The sequence below is a fragment of the Elaeis guineensis genome, chromosome 14, assembly GCF_000442705.2.
Source record: "Elaeis guineensis isolate ETL-2024a chromosome 14, EG11, whole genome shotgun sequence".
Lineage (NCBI taxonomy): Eukaryota > Viridiplantae > Streptophyta > Magnoliopsida > Arecales > Arecaceae > Elaeis > Elaeis guineensis.
In genome coordinates, this window is record NC_026006.2 from 56,402,888 (window position 1) to 56,425,884 (window position 22,997).

The following is a 22,997-nucleotide window of genomic DNA, read 5'->3' on the forward strand; positions in this document are numbered from 1 at the left end:
GCAACTGTAGTTAGTAAAATCATTGGGGGTTGGTGCCAATTATCTGTGTTCAAATTGTATCCTTACCTGATTTTTGAGTGGGGTTCCTCTCATCCTAGTTCTTAAGAGACGAAAAAAAAATATTACAGTTACCTTGATGAAGTCAAGAAGAAATGACTTATAATTAGATCGTTTTATCGGCCTGCATTAAGTTTTACATCATTTTGCTTTTCAGAATGGTTGATGAATGCAGTAACAATCATCCATCTGAAGGAACTTCCAATTAAATCTCAGTCTTCTCATCTCAGGAAGCCAAGCGATGATGTGCACCATTCTCAAGGTTCTTGTAGGTCATACCACTAGGATTGCAAAAGAATAGCTAAGGCTTGGCTCATCCAAAAGCTTATGCAGGCTTATCAACAACTTGAAAAACAAAATAGCACTCATTAGATTGATGCCTAGGATGATTGCACCAACAGCACTTTGTGGGTTGTGGTCGCTCCAAGTTGGTTTCTACTTTGGTTGGAGTCCAACTGCTTCATTCATGGTCCAAAAAGATTCAATAGAAATCTCATCATAGATGACTTGCTTCAATCCACCCATAAATTTAGTCACCTGCCGTGACTTGGTTTCAATTAGATCACATTCTGTGAAGACAAATGAAAGAAATTCTCTAGATAGGATTTCACCCTCATCAGAGTCCGCTCTAACTCTAGCCTCCACACGAAGATGAGGCACCACTCTTCAACTTTCTTCGACCCAAAAATCTCCATATAATCAAAGAACCTTTTAAATTCAGCCAGCCAGTCAAGAAAGTCTGCAATATTTAGCTGACCATAAAATCGATCATGATGCGAAACTAAACATAAAAATGGATGCTGAATTAGACTATTTGACAAGCAAGGTTACGGTTGTGAAAAAGCTCCCACCAAACACAAACTGAGCTTAAACATGAATTAAGCTTGCATTATACTGGGGAGTTGCATTCAAAATTCAAGCAAACAATCTTGATTAGTCTACATGGTTCCACTTAGCTTGTTTGCAATCCTACTAATGATTCACACAAATACTGCCAGGAAGAATATTCATTATTTATTTGCAAAAAACAGAACTTTAACCTTAATTCCGAGATCCATTGGCATGAATATTGAGCTGACTACAGCTATTGCTTTCAGGCACTCGTCAGTTTATCCCTCATGCTGAATGTTCCACGCAGCTCATCAGCTGTAATGATTTTGAGTAACGGGTGAGTCTAGCAGACGGCAAATTAGAGACCATTAAGCCTGCTGTCACATTAAAATGGCATGAGATTCTCATCAATCCACTGTGCAAGTAGGTAAATTTTTATGGTACAAGTCCTTGAAGACAAGTAACTACTGAAACACTAAAATAATATACTATATTAATGCACCTAGTCATATCAATAAATGAATGGGAACTGAAACTGGCCTCTCAGTAAGTAGGCTTAACACAGAAAGCTCCTGCATGCCCAGCTTAATTGGTTCACGATTCAAAATTCATGACATCAAATTTGGCTATAGTAATTTCAGAAGGCAAATCAAGAAGAGAAAAGCACTGAATGGGGATTGTGTCTGTGGATATCGAACAAATAGAAGTATCTGCCACACAACAACTGAATTTCATCTCAATATGTAAATTATACCTGGGCCAAATAAATACAGAACCAGATATTCAAAACCTATAAATTAACTGAGAACAGAAACCAAACAAGAGCAGTGTTCACCGATGCTCAGGATCATGAAACAAAAATGACAATTGTATGTAATATTGGTATTACTAAAGCAAACTCCAATTCAGATCTATGGACAAATTACAACACTTGTTTCTTGTACTGCAGGCTTCAAAAGGCCTAAATACTAAGTGCAACAAGTCGCACTTAAAACATACCTGTGCTAGGCTACATATATTTGGTCTGGAACGCAATTCTACATTTTTGATGCACTGTTTTTAAATCTTTGATCTACCATCTTTCACAGTGAAATGATAAGGCTTCCACCCACGAAGCACTTTACATTGTCCAGGAAATACCTGGAGAGGGAATCTGATCTGATCCTCAACCAAAGAATTACAAAAGGAGCAGCAGTGATGACAGAAAACATCAATCTTATTCACAGTGAATATGGAACCAAGACCTAATGGATGATGTCTTCTGAGCCACAGAGTTGACCTATAAGTGCCTTTTCTGCTATAAGAATAATACAGATCAAATGCTCCTTATAGAGGGTTGTGTCCGAAACCACCTCTCAGCTACTCATTTGTGCTATCAAAGCAACCATGCACATATGACTGTTTCCTCTCTCTCCAATTCTCACCCCATACTTTAGCCTCCGCAACAGCACGCTCTCTATCAAGATCTCGATTGGCATTCTTCAGGCTTTCCCCTGCCTCTCCTCCATGAACCGGGCTGTCCCTCTGAGATTCCTGTGTCTCTAACTCCTCCAAGCTCCAATTCCGTCCAAAGCCACCACCAACACCGCCTCTGCCAACATCTGCTCCATGGCCTGCTCCCCCAATAAGATCCCTTTGCCTAAACTCAGAAGAATTTTTGTGTGGTGATTGGAGAGCATGTTGATTGGCGGTCCCACCATTAAGGCTTTTCCGGTCATCCCTAGCCCTAGGAGTAGATGGACCAACTTTATTACTTTGAGCAACAGGAGCTTTTGAATCGTAAGTTTGTGAAGCAAGGTATGAAAGTGCAGTCACGACATCCCCTATCAGAGGTCTAGTTGCTGCTTGCTCCTGTAAACACATTGCCGCAACAGCCAGAGCCTGGTATAGACCTCTCATTGGGAAACGGCCTCGGAGCAATGGGTCAGCCATTTTTGGGAATTTTCTCCTGTCTCTGAATAACGGGCGAGCCTGCAGATAAGTACAAATAAGAAGACAATTTCTATCAAAGAACAATGATCAAAAAGAAAAATGTCTTTCTTTGTTCCTTTTTTTGAAAATGTATTAATTTTCTTTCTTAGTACATCACAAAAAGAATACTGTTGAACATTATGGATCTAAAGAAGAGAATTCAAAAAATCATCTCCATGTACTTGATTTTGCACAAATCCTTATATTAAGGTTATTTTTAATAGTCATTTAGGTCAAGCTATGTAGTGATAGAAGTAACTTGATATGCTACAGAAAAAATAATATATATATACTGATAAAAATGGAAGAGCAGCCTACCCATGCCACAAGATTTTGCTCCCCATCAGGCCGAGTGTTGTCAATTGCTTTATGCCCTGTAATTAGTTCAAGGAAGACAACACCAAAACTGTAGACATCAGATTTCACCGTAAGCTGTCCAGTCATAGCATACTCAGGAGCGCAGTAACCATAAGTTCCCATCACCCGTGTCGAGACATGAGTCTTGTCACCTACAGGACCAAGTTTTGCAAGCCCAAAGTCTGAAAGTTTCGGGTGATATCCTTCACCAAGAAGGATGTTTGATGATTTAAAATCTCGGTAAATTACTGGAGGGTTTGCCTTATCATGCAGGTATTCCAAGCCTTTAGCTGCACCAGCTGCTATCTTCATCCGCGTATTCCAGTCCAGAGGCTCCTTGTCAGGTGGAATATCTACCCAGAAGAATGTAAAATGAGTCATCTTATTGAATAATCAAAGAGATATGCACCTCAAAGTACTCTTAGCTTCAAGATTTAAAATAATGCGGCCTTTGGTCTAGGTTCTAGAAGGTGAATGATGTTCATAATCAATATTTTGTACAAGTATGGATGCCAATGAGTTGAGATAGCAATTGAATCAACCTAGTTGGCCAAGAAATGGGTTGAATTGGATGCAACTTGCATCCAATGATTACATTTGTGGGAGCATTAATACATACTCCAACCATTTTGGTCCCTCTGGCTAGCTTACTTTTCCTCTCAAAAATGAAGTGATGATGGTGACCTAGTAGACCTCATGTCGTGATAGCTTAAGAAATAAGTTATTGAAAGATCTTATTTGACTTGTAGAGGATGTCCTCTGTTTCAAGTCTCCAATGTCATTGAGTTTGTTTCCTAGGGCTATATCTTGCTAAGTCTGTCCATCACAAAGACCCAAAGTCACCTGCCCCTTCCGATTGGGTTTAGTTAGGTTGCCATGCAACCTTGCTTTGGATCTAGTCAGGAAGGATTAGCAAGGTTAATTCCTTATTGGGTCAGATTAAGTTACAAATGTGCTCAGATCTAAAATGGTTGGTTAGGGTTGAGCCAAACCCAACATCAATTGATCTGTTCACATCCTGGTACTTCATTGTTTATATCAAACTTTCAAACTCATAATGCATAGCAAATGATAAAATATGCAACCTAACAGTAATAAGTCAGTAAGCTGATCCATTTTAAAGTGTCCACTTTGGTTTTGCTATTGATTATATCACCCAAATCATCTTAAAATCTTTAAATTAGCACCTTTGTTCGACATTTTTATATATTTCTTTCTAATCATTGGATAAGTCCAGTTACCAAGAAAAAGATGCTTCAAACTCAAATCCTCTCTACTGCATCTAGGGCAGATTTTGCATTTTCCACTGAGATCTAGGAAGGCTGGTAAGCACCCATCATGCTCATGTGGATGAATAGTCATACTAGAGGATGCTAAGAGTAGCATTATAAGGTACAAAGTGCGACAGAACTGTTAAGAACTATATGGCCACAAGAAATGCAGGTCTTTGTGGCCATGACACAGTAGGAAGTCTCTCAGGTGTAGGTCAAAGAATTAAAGGGACATAGAAATTCAATACAAGATATTATTCAAGATTGGAAAAATAAAATCAACAAAAAGTACATCACTGAATGACACACACATAGAATCAGTTAACTGAAATATTTTAAAACAAGGATGAAATATGCTTAAGGATATTCAAGATTAGAAAGAAACAAGATAACCTAATTAAGCACATTTCTAAGGATTTAAAATTGGGGATCATTGATTTCCAAGATGATATGACCAAATGAGCTAGAACTGTAAATGCTTTGGGCCTCCTTGTGAAATAGGTCATCCAGATAAATTCAAATTTCACAAAATAGAGGAAGTTTGGGGCGGGGGGGGGGGGGCGGGGGCGGGGGGTGTGGCATGTTCATTGACCAGAACAATCTATTCCAGAATAAAGCTGGACAATGCTCTCAATTCCTTAGAAAATGCAGCAAAATGTTTTATATCTAATTAAAGTGTGTTTTTAGAGCCTTGAATTCCTTAGAGCTGGCAAATTCAACCATTTGAGGTTAAGCAACAAAAGTACTGTTAAACAGATGACTAGCAAAACTACCCCTATATGGGTGAGACAGAGTATTGAAGGGGAACTTCATAGTTGGGATGCTAATATTTGGAGACAGGAAAATAAAGATGCCAATACTTTAAGCATTTACAAACCACACAAATGGAGGGATAATATACTGCACTTCAGTTAACATTCACCCATGAGAACAAGAGATTATGGTCAGTCTGCTCTAGAGAAGTTTATTTAATTTTAAAAGAAAAAGAAAACAGAAAGAATGGTAGCATCCTTCTGAAAATGATCTTTAGAAGTGAGCTAGCACTAGTCGATTTATAATTGCGTGCTCTTTCGAACATTCATCCTCACGATATATGGAGGATAAGGAATTTGTCAAGAGAGAGAAAGATTTGTAATGATATCATTTAGACATAGCACGATCAATATGCGATGACTGCAGCAAATGTGATAATCTTTACCAAACTAATCAATTTTTGGTAGTATATTATTTATGACACTCATTAACAATGTTATTATCTTGTTATCACAAAAAAAACTGAGTATATAAGAGATTTCATATAAACAATGTGCCCATAGAAATCAAATATGTGATTTGAAATATTGATTCAACATCAGGTTGCCATATTATTTAGTTTGGAAAGAACTAAAAAAAGGGTTTTCGTAGCTTAAAGTTTCCATCAATATGGCTGTATATCTTTCTAATGCAACAACTACCGCTGCCCAAAATGGAATAACATGATACAGAAAAAATCATTTAGTGAGTGAAATGATGGATGATACTCAACAAATATAGAGACATTTTTCAAAGAATCTGCAAATAAAACCGTTTATGAAATTCTTCCAAGTTCCATTCAGAACATCTAAATCTTCACCAACAAACCAGATCGCATCATCCACTTGCGGTAAGCACTGTTCATCATGCAGACTAATTCCCTTCTTAATATTGCTATGGAATTCACAAATGTCCGCATCCTAAGCATCCTCTATTAGAATATATAATACACACTACAACAAGACGTACAGGTTCGACCCCAAACAAAAGAAGGGACAAAAAAGGTATTGCAGATTAAGGAGGATCAGAATTCTCAACATGTATCATAAATGTATAAAATTACTTTTAGATTCAAAGGTAAATGCCCACCTTACATATCACAATAAGAAACTCTAACCACACATGACACCGACTCAGTGCCTTATAATTTGATACAGATTCTTCAATCTCAGGAAGACATTCAAAATGATTTTTCAGTCTTTATTTGACAGTTTTCTTTAATGAGCCACCAAAAATGGCAACCATATTTACTTTGTATCTTCATTTTTGCATGGTTCAACTTTCTCGTAGCTTCTAAAATATGAATATTGTTTCTCTGCATAATAAGATGATCTAATCAGATTTTTCCTAAAAAAAATGATAAGATAAGATGATCATAAGAAAGCAATCACTGTTCATGATAGAAAACATGATCAAAGACATTCAGCAGGACATGATTTGGGTCTATGATCAGCTCAACTGATTGGCCATTGGGTTTTGCCCATAATGGAGAACATGCATCTAATCTTATGTACCTACTGTAACTGTGGGCATTCAAATAAATGGTGAAACTTTTCTTCTATTTTCTTCTCCAAGAGACTCTCCAAGGAGATCTTTGCCACTGCATCTTTTCAGCATGTGTGAAGAGTACCTTTCTATTATATCATATAGGAAGACTGGAGACTACTATAGTCATTCTTAAATGTCCTCATTGTGGGCCAGTCACACCTATTCCCCACCATCTATATGCTGACAGTGTGGTGGTTGGTGGCTGGAGCCCTCATAGAAATTTGTTTGAGAATTCAGCAAGAGTTAGACATTATCTAGAGATGATAAGGCAGTGGGTGAATTAAGTAATCAGATAAGTTTGATTTTAAATTACATTAAAAAGGTGGCATTCTAATTGCTTAGATGTGGAATATGGTAAAAGGTTGAAAGGCACTTCAGGCTCCAGATTTTCGGAGAAGATCACATGCTTCTCCAAATTGATGTTTGCCTCCTAGCTACCTAATCTCTTATACTTTAGAGCCAAATGTCTTAAATAAGGTGGCATCCTTATTGAAAATGGACTATTGCGGTTATTTTTTAGCAAGACTGTTAGACTTCAAAGAGATCTACTCATAAATGTAGCCTCATAGCCCACCAGATCGCCATTAGAAGAGCACATGGATCAAGTACTAAAAATCGGAAGGGAAAAATCTTGCTTTTCTGTTTAAAGTCAGCATGGTAATTACTCATGGCAAAGAAATAAGTTTAGGCGGATGGAACTATTTTAAGTCCAAGTAGTGAAACAAAATTCAACATGAAAGACACCAAGTAAGGATTAAATGATTGGTAATCATAAAGTGTCTAACTAGGTACAGCTAAAAAGTCTCATTGAGTGTGGTCATCGGTGCTCAATTATGATTCTTTCACGAAATAGCTGCAACTTAAAGCATTAAACAAACAAATTACTTCTGTCAAGGATTTGGCGAAGCTATAGAATTGTTTCCTAGAATATATGGGCAAAAAAAAAATCCACCTAAACTAGACCCTGTATGGGTGAACAAACTCTTCATTAAAGATACTTGCATAAAATGGTAAAATAAACTAATTATTTCATGATACACATGATAAATAAGCTTATTATTATTGGACCTCCAAAACTAGCAAAAGCACAAAAGTTAAATAACGGCTACTAAGATATTATTGTTTCTCAATTCAAAAATGGGGTGTCAAAATTACCCTAGTTATTGGAAAAGAATTCAAACTTGACACAATAGCCTTATTAGACTCAGGAGCAAACTCCAATTGTATTCAAGAAGAACTGATACCTACAAAATACTTTGAAAAGACAAAAGAAAAATTAACCACGGCTAGTGGTTCAAGTCTCAAAATTAAACACAAAATAACGGATGCAATGATTTGTAATCATAAAGTTTGCATCAATACCTCTTTCATTCTAGTCAAAAATCTGAACCAATTAGTAATCCTATGGGCTCTTTTCCTTAATATAATTAAACTATTTTATGTGAATAAAGAAGGAATTAAAGCAAAATTCCTTGATAAGAAACTTATCTTGGGCTAGAGACTTGTGTTAGTTGCCTCGAGGACTTTAGTCAACTGCCTCAAAAGCGGCCTTTCCCTCATGGCTATAAACGGCAAGACATTACTTACGGCAACTCTGTTGCACCACTCTAACCAAGATAAAGATTCTGAGCAAGATACTCTTATTCTACTTCTCCCTCCCCAGGCTCTAATACCAACTTGGGAAGCCTTTTGGGTACAAGACTCTGATACCATGATGAAGGTACAAGCTTGGATAAGGCTTTAATTGAGTTTTTTGGTAAATGGTTGGATCAATGGATAATCCCTAAAGTCCCTAGAAGTTCTGTCTACAAAACCACAAGCTAGTTCCTACCAGATACTAGAATCAAAATAATAGAAAAAACTGTCCCAATAGAAAAAGAACATGAGTTAATCCCAATCTTAACTCAGGAAATAGTCAAAACTGCCCAAAAATCCAAATTCGAATTCATTCATATAGATATGGTTCAAGTTGCATTAAAACCTTTAATCAGAAAAGGAATCAATAACTCTATCCTTCTGTGTCTAAAGGATGGTAGGTTTATTGATTTCCAAGATGCTTTACTTGGCATGGTTAAATCTAGTTTATTTGATGGCTCAATCTACTTTAACTGTAATGCAGACCTTACTATCAAAACTAAGGATAAAAACATCCTTAGAAGTTTGAAATTAGAAGTTAAACTAGATGATTTTAATATGTTATCCGAATCATGCCTAGCAGCGGCCATGATTAGAGTATACTATAAAACCTTAAACACCCTGAAACACATAGGTGCTGTCAACAAGAGGACCCTAGGATCAACCGACTACTTTCAGGTTGACCTCAGTAAAGGAAATGTGTGTCCCAAAAATCCTAGTTTGAGATCAAATCAAATTATCCGATGACTGGTTACTAAAAAAGATAGTACCAACCATCAGAAAAGAATAAAGTAAATTAGACAATAATTATCAATTCTGAAGGAGACGTTTCCATTAGATTTCAAAGAGGGATTCAAAGAAGTTCAAGTTATAGATTAGAGCTTGCTCAAGTCCAAATAGACTTATCAAGGCATAGTTGCTCAAGCCCCTCACCATCAAAACTGAGCACTGTGAACTTTGAGCCAAAAATCCCTCAATCTAGATACGAGAACCTCAATCTCCACCACTCTCTCCAACCTATTCGCAAATAACTGATAGGAAAGATCCAAAATTATATGTAATTAGTTCTGAATTCAAAATAGACAAACCAACCTTGAAAAAGGATTTCTATTCACAAGAAAACTCTGAGAAAAGAAGCAAATTTTTTAAAACTTACTCTAAAGAACAAAGAGATAAATTACAAGCAGAATACTACACATTCTTAGAAATGACTCGGACTCAAACATCTTTCTTCAATTGGTATGAGTCACTAAAAGACACCTCAAGAGATGTCAATATGATCTTAAGAAATGGCAAAGAAGTTAGGAGAACCAAAATTATAGAGTCTTTTAACTCAAAAATCATAGTTTCCTGACAAGATGAAAAGGACGAGTCATAGAGAGAATTCATCCTCCTTTACATGAAATTAAAAAACCAATCAAAGGAACTCACATAATAGTCTCTCCATGCAAAATGAAAACTAACTCTCCAGAAATATCAAATGAAAGGGACATAAAAAATATCATAGAACAAAATAATTTCACAAATCAAAATCTTAAAACTATAGGTGATCAGTTAATTAGGATAGAGGAAATGATAAAAGAAGAAAAATTTGGAACCCAAGACAAAGTTTCCTTACCTATTTTCAAACCTTTTGAGATAGATAAAAAACAATCAAAAGAATTAAATATTGATATTATGGAAGAAATAAATAAGAGATTACAAGCAATAGAAACCCCTCAGAGAGTAGAAGATACTCCTGAACAATCTGCTAGGCCAAGATCAGGTGCTACTTTATCTCAGCAAATTTTGGAGTCTTTCAAAACTGAAACCCTAAGTGAAGAAGAAAATCAATGTTTAAACATAGATAAGATCACAGATTGGGGTGGGCAACCCAAAAAAACCTATTATCCAACACCAACCTTGCCAGATATGGTTCTAGAAGAAAGAGGCCATATAATATAAAATCAATATTCAGTCAATACCATATATGAATGGAATATAGATGGATTAACTGAATATAGTATTCCAAATACACTTTAAGAAATGACAATGGTATCAAATGCTTATAAAACTAAAAACACCCCAGATCATGCTATTGTCCAAGCATTAGTAGTTGGTTTCATTGGCCAACTAAAAGGTTGGTGGGATCACTACCTGGATGATATTGACCGTGAACAAATTCTCACTGCAGTCAAGAAAACTATAGATGAGGATGGATCAGATCTTCAAGATACTGTTCCAACCCTTATCTTTGCAATAGCCAAACATTTCTTAGGAGACCCTTCAAAATTAAGAGATAGAACTACAGAGATTTTATCAAATTTAAGATGCAGAAAACTACAAGATTTTAGATGGTATAAAGATATTTTCCTAACCAAGGTAATGACTACAGAAGACTGCAATCCATCTTTCTGGAAAGAAAAGTTCATTGCAGGCCTCCCTTCAGTATTCTCTGAAAAAATTAGAACTAAACTTAGAAACCCAAATAATGGTAGAATCCCATATGATAAATTAACATATGGAGATCTTATCAACATCATAAATGAGAAAGGATTGTTGCTTTGCAATGACCTAAGACTTAAACAACAACTAAAAAAGAAACAATTAACTTCTAAAAAAGAATTAGGAACATTTTGTCAGCAATTTGACCTCCAGCTGCTCAAAATCCAAAGATCTAAAAAATTCAAAAAATTTGTAAAACCTGTTATAAAGAACAACCCAAAATCCTAAGGAATGGCCTAAACCTTTGAAAAATAAAAGAAATAAACCACTTCTTTTTAAACCCAAACCAACCAAGACCAACTGGGCTAAAACCAAACCACCACCTATCTACTATAAGTGTGGCAGAATGGGACATTTCAATAGTAACTGCAAGATAAGAGAAAAAATCAACAACCTAGAAATTGATGAATCAAACCTTCTAAAATCCATAAAAATTCAACTAAAGATTTTTCTGCTTGAATCAGATTCTGAATCCTCGGACTCTAAAAATCTTCAATCTGATCAAGAATGTAGCAAAAAAAATCGTGTACTCACAAAAGAACAACATTTACTATTAGAAGTTATCGATAAAATTATAGACTCGAACAAAGGAAAGAATATTTGTCTAAACTCAAAACAACCTTATCCAAGAAAACCCCACAAAACCTATAAAACCAACCTACAATTTGAATAAAATCTTAAAAAAATTTGAACCCGAAGAAAAGAAACCTTTATCAATCCAAGAACTTCAAATAGAAATTAATCATCTAAAAACGGAAATTAATCAAATAAAAGACCAAATTGAGTTACTCAACGAATTACTTTCAAAAGCTAATAAAGACATAGAAGACCAAGAATTTATTGGAATAATCACACAAAATATAATTCAAAAATGGTGTGTCAAAATTACCCTAGTTATAGGAAAAGAATTCAAACTTGACACAATAGCCTTATTAGACTCAGGAGCAGACTTCAATTGTATTCAAGAAGAACTGATACCTACAAAATACTTTGAAAAGACAAAAGAAAAATTAACCACTGCTAGTGGTTCAAGTCTCAAAATTAAACACAAAATAACAGATGCAATGATTTATAATCACGAAGTTTGCATCAATACCTCTTTCATTCTAGTAAAAAATCTGAACCAATTAGTAATCCTAGGGGCTCCTTTCCTTAATATAATTCAACCATTTTGTGTGGATAAAGAAGAAATTAAAGCAAAATTTCTAGAACAAGATATAGTTTTCCAATTTATTAATCCCTTTTCTTTTTATCAAAACCCTCAAATAAACACCATAAATCAGGACATTCAAAAGAACTCAATTGAACAAGAAAGGATTAAATGCTGGGAAGAAACACAGAATATCTTATCTCCTCAACTCCAAGATATTATCCTTAACAAAATTCTCCAACCCAACGAAATTAGGAAAATCCTGAATGCCCTTCATAAATACCTTATAATGGATTGGTGCTGGCCCAAACTCATGATTCCAAGAATCAATGTTTGTCCTTCTGAAGTCATAATTAGAGCCTTATATAAAGGACCAATCAAATATGCCACTATTGATTATAACTATCCAATTAATATTTTTCTTGGAGTCGTATAAACTGCGTTGCAACAACTAAGAAAAGACAATAAGATACTAGATATAATAATCTATAGTGGAATTGAAGAAAGACAAATGGTAAAAATTAATTATCCCTTTCAAATTTTTTATATGACCAAGTTTCCAAAAAGAAACTATAATCACTTCATAAGAGAAGATAACCTGTTTAGAATCACTAAAAATTTTGATGAAGATGATTATTTACTAATTAATTATATTGATGTTTTTTGAGAAGCCAAAAAATTTCAAAAGGACAAATATTGGATAGACGGAAAAATTTGGATAGTAACCAATTTACCTGTAAATCTACCAGAAAAGGAAGGAAAATGGGATATCCTCCTAAACCCAAAAAACTATCCAACACAAATATTTTTATCTAAAGGTTCTTTTTCAAAAATTGCTCTTTTTTCTTCTATTTACCAAATAATGGAATTTACTTGAACCCTTCCTATTTGAACTCTTTTAAACAGTTCCTATCTACCTTTATCTTATCATCTGGTATCTTACAAAAGAAGAGGAAGATTCCATTCGAGTGTTATCCAAACCCATCCACAAAAAAATTAGCCAATCTAGGAAGGGCAACCTAGCCCTAAGGAATCTTAAAATTGTTTCAAAAACCAGTTGAGGAAATCTAAACTTCTTCAATAAATCAATTTAAAACCGGTTGTGGGAATTTCTGATCCCAAGCCAATCTAAAATCTTTCTAAAAACGGTTGTGGGAATTTTCGATCCCACTCCAATCTTTCTAGAAATCCATTCTTTCAGCCAAAGCAGGAGCAAAGAAATGACCCCCATCAATCATCAAAAGCATCTTCAGACAGCAATCAATTCCATTAGGACAAATGTTGCCAAAGTAGAAGCAAGGAAATGACCCCTAATCAATCATTCAAAAGTAAAAGCTGACTCTATATCAATCAACCAAAAGCAAACCACTTGTCCCAAAAAATAAGCACCATTGTCTATAAAAAGCAAATACAAAGACCATCTATCAAGCAATTCCTTTCCAAATGCCTCCCTAAGACATCGACGACATCATCGACACCAGCAGTATCGACATCACCACTTGGCCCCTCGACGACATCCCTGGCGGCACCATCATCAACAACATCACCAACACAGTCATCATTCGAGATCGATCCAAGTTACTCTCAATATCCGAATGATAGGTCCACAGCAAAATCAACATACAGAACAAATAGTTTATATCTCCTCATCATCAAGCAATACTTTGACACCAACAACAGAACAATAAGAAGCAGAAGATCATACCAACTAGCAATTACCAAGTATCTGAGATCCTCCTCAAAGAAATTTAGTTGGCGAAGAAAGGCTGCCACAAGACCAAACTTCAGCAACTTCATCATTAATACCTTCAGTACCACCAGGATTTGAAGTAGTATACAAACGAAGACCAGTAGGGTGCAGAAGATCAACACCGCCACAACAACCAAATCCAGCTCCAGTATCCGATCCAAATTTCTCATCAACCTCGAACCATTCCATAAACTCAAAATTACCAACATCTCAGCATCAACATGTCTGGACTGACTCAAGCTACTCACCACCTTCAAGCTACATTTGTAGGCAGATATTACAAAATGACAAAAGAACCAAGCAAACAGATAAGCTTAGCTATTTTTCCTAAAGAAAAAGCAAAACCATGAGTAAGCCCACAGACTTCGCCTTTAGTTTCTCCAACATGAAGAATATCAAGGATGAAGCTTCAAAAGTAGCACTCCGGACTCCAGACCAGCTAAAGTCCGCTAAGCCTTCTTTTTTCGATATGAAGAATATCAAGGACGAAGTCTCAAAGCAGCATTCCAAACTCCAGACCAGCTAAAGCCCGCCAAGCCTTCTATAAGAAGACCTGATGAGCCAGCATTGAGGGCAAGCCTCAGAGGTGGAAAAGTCTTGGAGAGGTTTCGATACAAGACAGAGAGGGAGTGCTCCACCAAAAACCTCTTCTATCTTGTATTCCAAAATTCCTTCAAAACCTTGTATCCCAAAATTCTCTTCAAAACTATCCTCAAAACTCTTGTAGCAAAACCCTCTTCCTTCAATCCAAAATCTTCAAACTCTTTCCAAGTTTATATCCTACAAGGCTTCAACCTCCTCGGAGAAAAAAAAATCAAGCCACTAGCCACCTAAAGCTATCCTATATCAAAAGCCATCTTGTATCCAAAGCTCAAAACGTTGTAAGCTTTTATGTTATCTTATAAAACTTCCATTTCAAATGTTTCAATCATTTTTAAACAAGCCTTAAGCAAAATTAAAGCCTACTTCCAATTATCATGAGATTCTTGTGAACACTACCTCAAAATCAGGGTTGGAAGTTAACTCTCCACAGGACTTAAATATCTTTGATACATATTTTATTGTCTGATGCATATCCAGATCATACATATGCGTCATATCCAAAATGCAAACAGGTGTCTAGGTAACAGTGGATGATGGTAGTGATGGCCGATTTCTTTTCTAGCTTAGGAATATATGCTAACACATATACTCTTTGGAACATAATGATACATAGGAGTGAATTTACTCTGTTCTTGGGGCATATGAACATCACTGAAGCCTTGATGATAATCATATAACTCCCCCTCTTAAATAGGGCAAATAAAGATTAATTACTTGGATTGCACCTACAAGAGGCAAACATGGGAAGCTTTGGCTGGAATCTAGCAACTGTTTTGGAACCCACCATTAATGTACCATAACCTTATGTTTGCATACTCAAAATAATAAGGAGATGTTAGTTTACTACTGCAAGGGCTTAGCCTACTCTATGGAGTCTAAACCTTACCAAGACTGCAAAAAGTTTCTATTAAATTGTCTTTCTTGTCCTTACCCAGATGATGCAATTTTATAATGGTTCCATGTTATCATGAAATATGGATTTGAGAAATCTGTATCTATTTTCAATAGCTACTTCACAAGTTGGACTTGAACCTAGGTCTCTTATTGTTAACTAACCTATTGCATCTAACCTTTTGGAGATGAATGACTAGTGCGCAGGCCCCCTTGTATAAAAATGAATACTAAGAGGAGCAATTAATTCACAAGGTATTGAGTACATTTGCAAATAAAGATTGCACTTACAGTAGATGCAGTCGAGCAAGATGAACATATATTAACCAAACAAAAGGTCCCATTAGCCACTTTACAGAGAGAAGATAATTTGCAAATATCTGTTCTTACATGGACGAAAAAACTGCCAGACCATTTTATAAGTGTGCTTAGATGTGTATTTTTGGCCTTATGTGATCAAAAAGCAGCTAAATTAAGAGTGAATTAACTTATCTCTAAAAGTTATGCTCATCCACTCAGCTCTTCCCACATTAGGAGGTTGGAGTTTGAAAGGTGGGGACTATCATGTAGAGAGATGACAAACAACGTGTAGGATCAAGATGGATGGGTATAAATGCAAAGGACTTCTTTTGACTTATTTTCCACAAAATTGAACTACACTATCATTTGATAATTCAAAATTTCAAACAACTAAGAGTTGTCATTAAGATGCATTGGAGAATCTCAAATGAAATGCAAGCTAGACATTCTAAATAAATCAATCAAACACAGATGAAATACATCAGTTCCCCTTTTCTTAAGCTTTTGAAGAAGTTTGATACCCAATAATGCTTCACTGGGATTCTACTTCAAAATAGTTATCAAGTAGCTTCTTTCCTGATAAAAACTTTCATTAGGCAAAGATTAGTTTTCAACTTATACTTGATATGCAAACACTTTCAGGAAAAGAAATCGCAAAGGTTGCTAGTATTAGACCACCATAAAAAAGAAAATTTTCTCATAAAGGCTTGCTTTGCAATCAATTTGACACAGGAATGTAAAACAAACTGTTGAGCATTGTAGCATGTAATATGCGGCTAGGTATTACAAGAGAAAAGGAAAAAAGCGGAATAATAAGTGCACACAGTGACAAAAGCAAGCTACACAACTCATAAATCCTTCAAGCTTGTCACTCTACATGGATCCTATTTAGAACTAAGAAATCAAACAGCAATGTTTCTTATTCCTAAAAGTACTCTCATCTTACTCATGATAGCCTTAGTTCTTATTCAATGTATCTTGACTTAAGAAAAAAAAACTCCTGATAAATCTAAACCTCTGCAGCTTGGCAAGTATTCACTTTCCTAAATATTATACAGCTTTAAATTCATAACATGGGCCATAAGAACAAATACAAGGAATTTAACTCTATAAAATTCTCTAAAAATGATTCCAATAATGTAAAAATAATTCTTGCCTCACACATCAAAAAATGAGGGGCTTAGGAGCTCATCATGTATTTTTGGAGTAAATAATCGTACTCTAACTTGTAGAAGGAATAGATGTTAACTTTGAAAACTTCCAAAACCAAGATGATTAAGAATAAGGTTGGACATTAAGGTAACAATTAGTTGACCAAAAGACTTTCTAATTTTTAAGTGGGTAGCTCACTGTTACCTAGTTTGCCAATAAGAAGACAAATAGTTAATTGGCTGAGATAGTATCAATTCACCATACGGATCTGTTACAAATTTTGAAACAAGAGAATCATGCTTATTGAAAATATTCCCCAATTTCAGACAGGCAAATGTAAGCATCATAATACAGCCAAATGAAGAAACTATATCATTTAAACCTGACCCCACCTAACCTAGTTTACTCAAAAAATGCAATTTCTGAAATATAATCCAAAAAAAGAGCAGTAGAACCAAAACATACATATTGTACATTTCCATATTCAAGCAAATGCCTGTGAAAAGAATTGCATAGATAATAGATACTAGTGTGCCAATCAAATTGGTTTAACATGGACAATTAAGAATCTAGGAAAGCATTGTGGACCTTCTATATTTGGTAACTGCAATTATTGTACATTTGGAAGTTCAAATTAACTGCCAACAGGACGAATAGAAAAGCATTTAAAATAAAACAAACTAATCACCAGCATAAACAAAGTATGGAATCTAACCATGCAAGTGATCTTCTAGAGATCCCAATGGCATAAACTCATAAACAAGGAGGCGTTGATCACCATCAGCACAGTAACCAATTAGATTAACAAGATTAGGGTGATGCAATAGACTGAGCATGAGAACCTCCACCAGAAACTCTCTGTTTCCTTGAAGGCCATTCCTGTCAAGTTGTTTCACAGCAACAACCTGCCAAAAATAAAATATTCCCTCAACTTAGAGAACAGCTAGAAACCAAGATTGATCAGAAAAATTCTGGATGCAAAACCATGCATATCCATGAAGATGTACACATCTCTGGTTGTCTATTTATGATATCAAAATTAACTATAGAAATAAGATAAAAATGCATTAATTAGACATCGATTTCAGTGTGCATGCTCAACATTGCCATTTTGTGGGCAGGTAAAAAATGTTTACGAAATACTGATGCATCAAACCAGATATATAAAAAATTAACCTGTCCATTCTCCAAGCGTCCTTTATATACACGACCAAAGCCCCCTTCACCCACAAGGCAATCTGGCCTAAAGTTCTTAGTTACAGCAGCAAGCTCACGAAAAGTGAAAGTTTGTGCTGCAATATGCGCAGAATTTCCTTCTTTGAGCATGGAAGCTTCCTTTTTGGACTCTGAGCCCCTCCTCGACTTCGACTTGTCTAGCACCAACAAATAATTCAGAATTAATGAATAAGAAAACTGAACAGAATGAGAAATGAACCTATAGATATTAGCAATACCATTCAGATGTTGGACTCCAAGCTTTGAGAAATTCATAATCATAACTATCTGAAGAATGCATATGCTAGCATTAGTTACAGAATCCAAGAAAAGGATGGAGCCCATTCTTAAGTTTCACATATCTCGACTATATTCTTTTTCAAGATGAACATAGTCATTTACATTGATTATACTCTTCTCATATAAGCATGAAAAATTACACAAATGTAGGTATAATTTGCTCATCTTTTCACAATTCTAACATTGGCTTTGGAGTTACAATTCCAAACATCTTCAAAACATAAAAAGACAATATCATCACTTCGTAATCGAGCTGTAAAGCAACTGACAGTATTATTTTTAGCAAAAAATTCATCTGTCTTTTTCGAGAAGATCCACGCATACAGATAACCAGAGAATTACAGTTCTACCGACATGTTTCTGATCTCCAAATATCCCAACGTTATCTAGCAAAATACTGAAAAATGGTTAAAACATATTTTTTTTGCCATCAATGCTCTCTTATTTGGGAAAAAGATTCTGACTTCATTAAAATAGTGATATGAAACTAAAATTTCACAGATCAGACCTAAATCCAACCAAAACAGAGTTAAGAAATTATGAAAAATCAAGACCAAAGAAATATAGCCTACTGAACTAACAAACTAAGGCAAGTTTAGCCCCCCAAAAAATAAAATTTAATTACCAGAGCTAACCCTCGCCGCATGATGAGCAGCCGGAGTTTCCTTCATGAAATCGCCTCCTCCCTTCACCTCACCCTTTTTCTCCTCCTCCTTCTCGGGCGATCCAAAACACGGGAAACAACCCATCCCAAATCACGAATCGAAATCTAAAATAAAGGGGAAAAAAATCTGACGAATTGAAGCTCTAACAGCGGCGCCTGCTTCCTCTCCTCCACGGCTCTCACCGATCGCAGCCGACCTGCTGGAATTCTGGCGGCGATCAGATCAAAGAGCCGAAAAAGTTCGAATTTTTTACGACCGAAAGGAGAGGATTGAGAGGAGAGAGATAAAAATTACAATTTAAAAAAAAGGAAAGAGAAAAGGGAAATAGGAGTGGAGAGAGGCCGGGTTAAGAGAGACGAAAAAAGTCAGCACTTGTGTAAGAGAGAGAGAGTGCGTGCGTGCAGTGAGAGAATACATTGCGGGTATTAATTGTCATTGAAATTTTCTTTTCTTTTTTTTTTTAAATGATGGAGGGGATTTCCAAATGGTGAATCTTTCTAGAATACAGGGGGGCATGTTTTTGAGATCTTTGCAGATAACTCCCAGTAATTCCTTGATATTCTAAAAACTCCCGCTTGGTGCTCCATGCTTGCGGACTCTGGTACTCCCCTCTAGTAATACATAGTTTAGTGCAGATCCAAGATGCAAATGATCAATTTGTTTTAAATGAGTAAATGACTTCAATATTAGATATGTGTATGCAATTATTGCAAGATAAAAACTTTATATGTTTCTATACATAATTCTTCATAAAATATTTTTAAAGAATTTTATTAACGCATTGTTGAGTTATTTATTTTTTGCTAAATTAGCGCAATTATTTTTAGTTAGAAGAAATTATTATATTTAAATTATCATGCTATAAAAAAAAAATAATTAAATAGATGATAGTAGAGTCATGCACCATGTAAGATTCATTGCGGAGTTGAACTATAAGAGTTGGAGACTGATCATTCCATGTTTTACACTATATTAGTTTCTTATATATTAGGTGTTGCGAGAGAGACCCGATCAAGATCAATTTTTCTTTGAGATGCACCCAAGATGATGCGGTAAGGTCACACCAGCTGTAAACTCCAAGACCACCAATTTAGCTAGAGGTGGCAATCGGATCGGATCGGGTCATAAACGGGTCGGATCATAAAATCGTCAACTCAAATCCGATCTGTTTATTAAATGGGTCAAAAATTCAAACCTGTTTATTAAATAGGTAATCCGATCTGATCCGTTTAATCCGTTTATTAAATAGGTCAAATTAGATTAAACGGATTAAACAGGTTAAACGAATCAGATTAAATAATCAGAAACAGGTTAAACAGATTTTAAACAGGTTAAACAGATTCTAAATGGGTTAAACATATTAAACAAGTCAGATTAAATAGGTCAGAAAAAGATTAAACAGGTTAAAAAGATTAAATAGATTATCTGACTCAACCCGACCTGAATATTAAACGGATCAGATATCTAAAATCCAAATCCGACCCATTTATTAAACGGGTTAAACGGTTGATCCGTTTATGACCCAAATCCGTTTAGCCTAAATCCAAACCTATTTATGGTGGATTGAACACAGGTCGGATTGGCGGATCGGGTCATATTTTACCAGCCCTAAATTTGGCTAGCTGTGTGGGTAAAGCATGTGCTTGATATCCATGATTAACAAACTTCGAAAGTAAGAGAGATTCTTCCTACGATGAAGATCAGAACATAGCTTAGCGGGCCTACAAAACTAGGCATAACAAACTCATAGGTTCTGGCTGTGGCCTATAGTCTTAACCTCCATACAAAAAGAGGTATGAGGGAGAACCTTAGATAAGAAACAAGCAACCAACAAAGCAAGCAAAAATATTCAGTGGTGCTTGCTCTGCTCTTGTAATATTTTCTCTCTACTATTTTCAAAGCTTCAGCTAACTTAAGCATTGAAGGATCTTCTCATTGGAACACCTCCGATGAGTATAGATTTTTTTTGTAGGTACACTTCGGTGTCATAGGTCTTAACCGATATCCGGCTCCAATCACATCAACATCTCATCGGAGCCTTGTGACAACATTAGGGATCCATCATTTGCTTTTGTTTTATATTACTTATCATTTGTCCTAGATACATGCACTATTATAGCAATTGTATAGGAAAAAAAGGGTGCCAACTGATTCAATAAAGTTATCAAAGATTGGATACAAGTGATCTAGGTTCAAGTCCTATCTTCACCCAAAAGAGGATTCGGTTTCGATCTATCCTAATGGATCCATTTCAAGGATAAGTCGATGAAAGATCATTGGTTCTCACATACACTCCCCATTCAGCTTATTCAGGTATGAATATATGATTGCTATGGCTTAAGAAATTTTCCATGACTTGAGTTGTGCATGGATGGATGCTCAACAACTTGTGAACCAAGTAATTAAACTGCAGCAACTCAAATCGATACTTGTACACACAAGTGCAATGTGTGTGTGCATGCACGCGTGCATGTGCCAGTATGAAGTTAACCAATGTGTAATCTTATTTCCCTAACTAAAAATAATAAAAATATTTGATGTACTTAGACGCACTAGGTTTGGATAGGATATAGTCTTTGCCTGCTATATCGATGCACCACACTATGGCATGTGTGTAATTGGGCTGCACAGACCAAAGATTGGGATTGAATTAGATTTTGTTGGGCCAATGCCAAGCTAGTCCAAGCCTCTTCAGCTTTCCTGACGTGCTACTACCCTGCTTACAGCATAAACAACGGGAAATTTCTTGTGCACTACTGGCAGCGTAGAAAATCTGATGTAGAGCACACTGCTTAATATGATTGGTCCACACAGCCGAGCACACTGCTTTATATAATTAATTTATGTAGCCATCATTTTTCAATGCACATTTAATATCTGCAGTTTCACTTTTTTATTTAAAAATTTTGAACGACGAAAATATCCTACTTTTTGAAAAAATTATGACATCTTATATCCATATTATGACATCCTAATGCAGAAAGTCATAATTTTGATGAAGAATGTTATAATATGCCACAGAATATCATAATTTTTTTTAAAAAGCAGAGATATTTTCATCATTCAAAATTTTCAAACGAAAAAATGAAACTGCAGGTATTAAATACGCATTGAAAAGTGGTTGGACAAAAATTTTTCTTCTATATTATGACATTCTATAGCATATCATGATATTTTGGACTATATTATGACATCCTACATGTAGAAAGTCATAGTTTGACACAGAATATTATAATATATTACAGAATCATAATTTTTTAGACCATATTATGACATCCTGCATGTAGGAAGTCATAATATACCATAGGATGTCATAATTTTTTTCAAAGAGCAGAAATATTTTCGTCATTCAAAATTTTTAAACGAAAAAATGAAACTGCAAATATTAAATGTGTGTTGAAAAATGATGGCTACTTAGACCAATCACATAAAGTGATGCACTCCACATCAGATTTTCTACACCGCTCGCGATGCACAAAGAATTTTTTTAAATGTTTGACTTCACTTGTGTTAATTATGAGATATGTTGGATTTTGGATTCAATCGAGATTTGATTTGATAGACATTAGATGGGATCGATCCAACTAGACTAGGCAAGATATAACCATTTTATGTTGAAATATGGTTTTAAACTTCAAATCATAGGGATGGATTGAACTTGGATCATAAAAACAAATACAGGATCTCCATTTAGATCTGACCAAATTTTGATTGGATGATAGAGGTTTCACATTGATGATTTAGGTTATTGGATCTGATTTATTATCTTTAGATTGCTTAAAATATTAAAAATCATATGATTTGGAGACAATTAAGCATATGTATCAAGTAGTATAAAGATAAACATTCAATATAATACTACATTATAGATTTTTTTTTTTTGCTAGCTTAATGCATAGACTAGGGGTTTTCAAATAATATGATCCTTGATACATATATAATTTAAAGATAATAGATCATATCTAATAGCTCAGATTATCGATGTAGATTCCTATCGGTCAATATAGATATGTCTGAACTTTTTT

The 22,997-nt window shown here is 35.3% G+C and overlaps 1 protein-coding gene across 2 annotated transcripts; it reads right to left on the reverse strand.

Annotated features, from left to right (window-relative positions):
- Positions 1-1,738: 1,738 nt before the first annotated feature.
- Positions 1,739-19,383, reverse strand: LOC105057719 (serine/threonine-protein kinase PBL27-like). 2 transcript variants are annotated; one of them, XM_073248480.1, is made up of 6 exons: positions 18,933-19,383; positions 18,247-18,295; positions 17,969-18,165; positions 17,508-17,697; positions 3,178-3,569; positions 1,739-2,859 (listed from the first exon to the last, which is right to left on the reverse strand). In XM_073248480.1, exons 1-6 carry the CDS (start codon positions 18,951-18,953, stop codon positions 2,248-2,250), a joined length of 1,461 nt encoding a protein of 486 aa, XP_073104581.1. In that variant the 5' UTR covers positions 18,954-19,383; the 3' UTR covers positions 1,739-2,247. The 2 variants fall into 2 exon arrangements, with proteins under 2 accessions (XP_073104581.1, XP_029124052.2); XM_029268219.2 differs by lacking the exon at positions 18,247-18,295 and having other exon boundaries at positions 18,933-19,381.
- Positions 19,384-22,997: the final 3,614 nt, after the last annotated feature.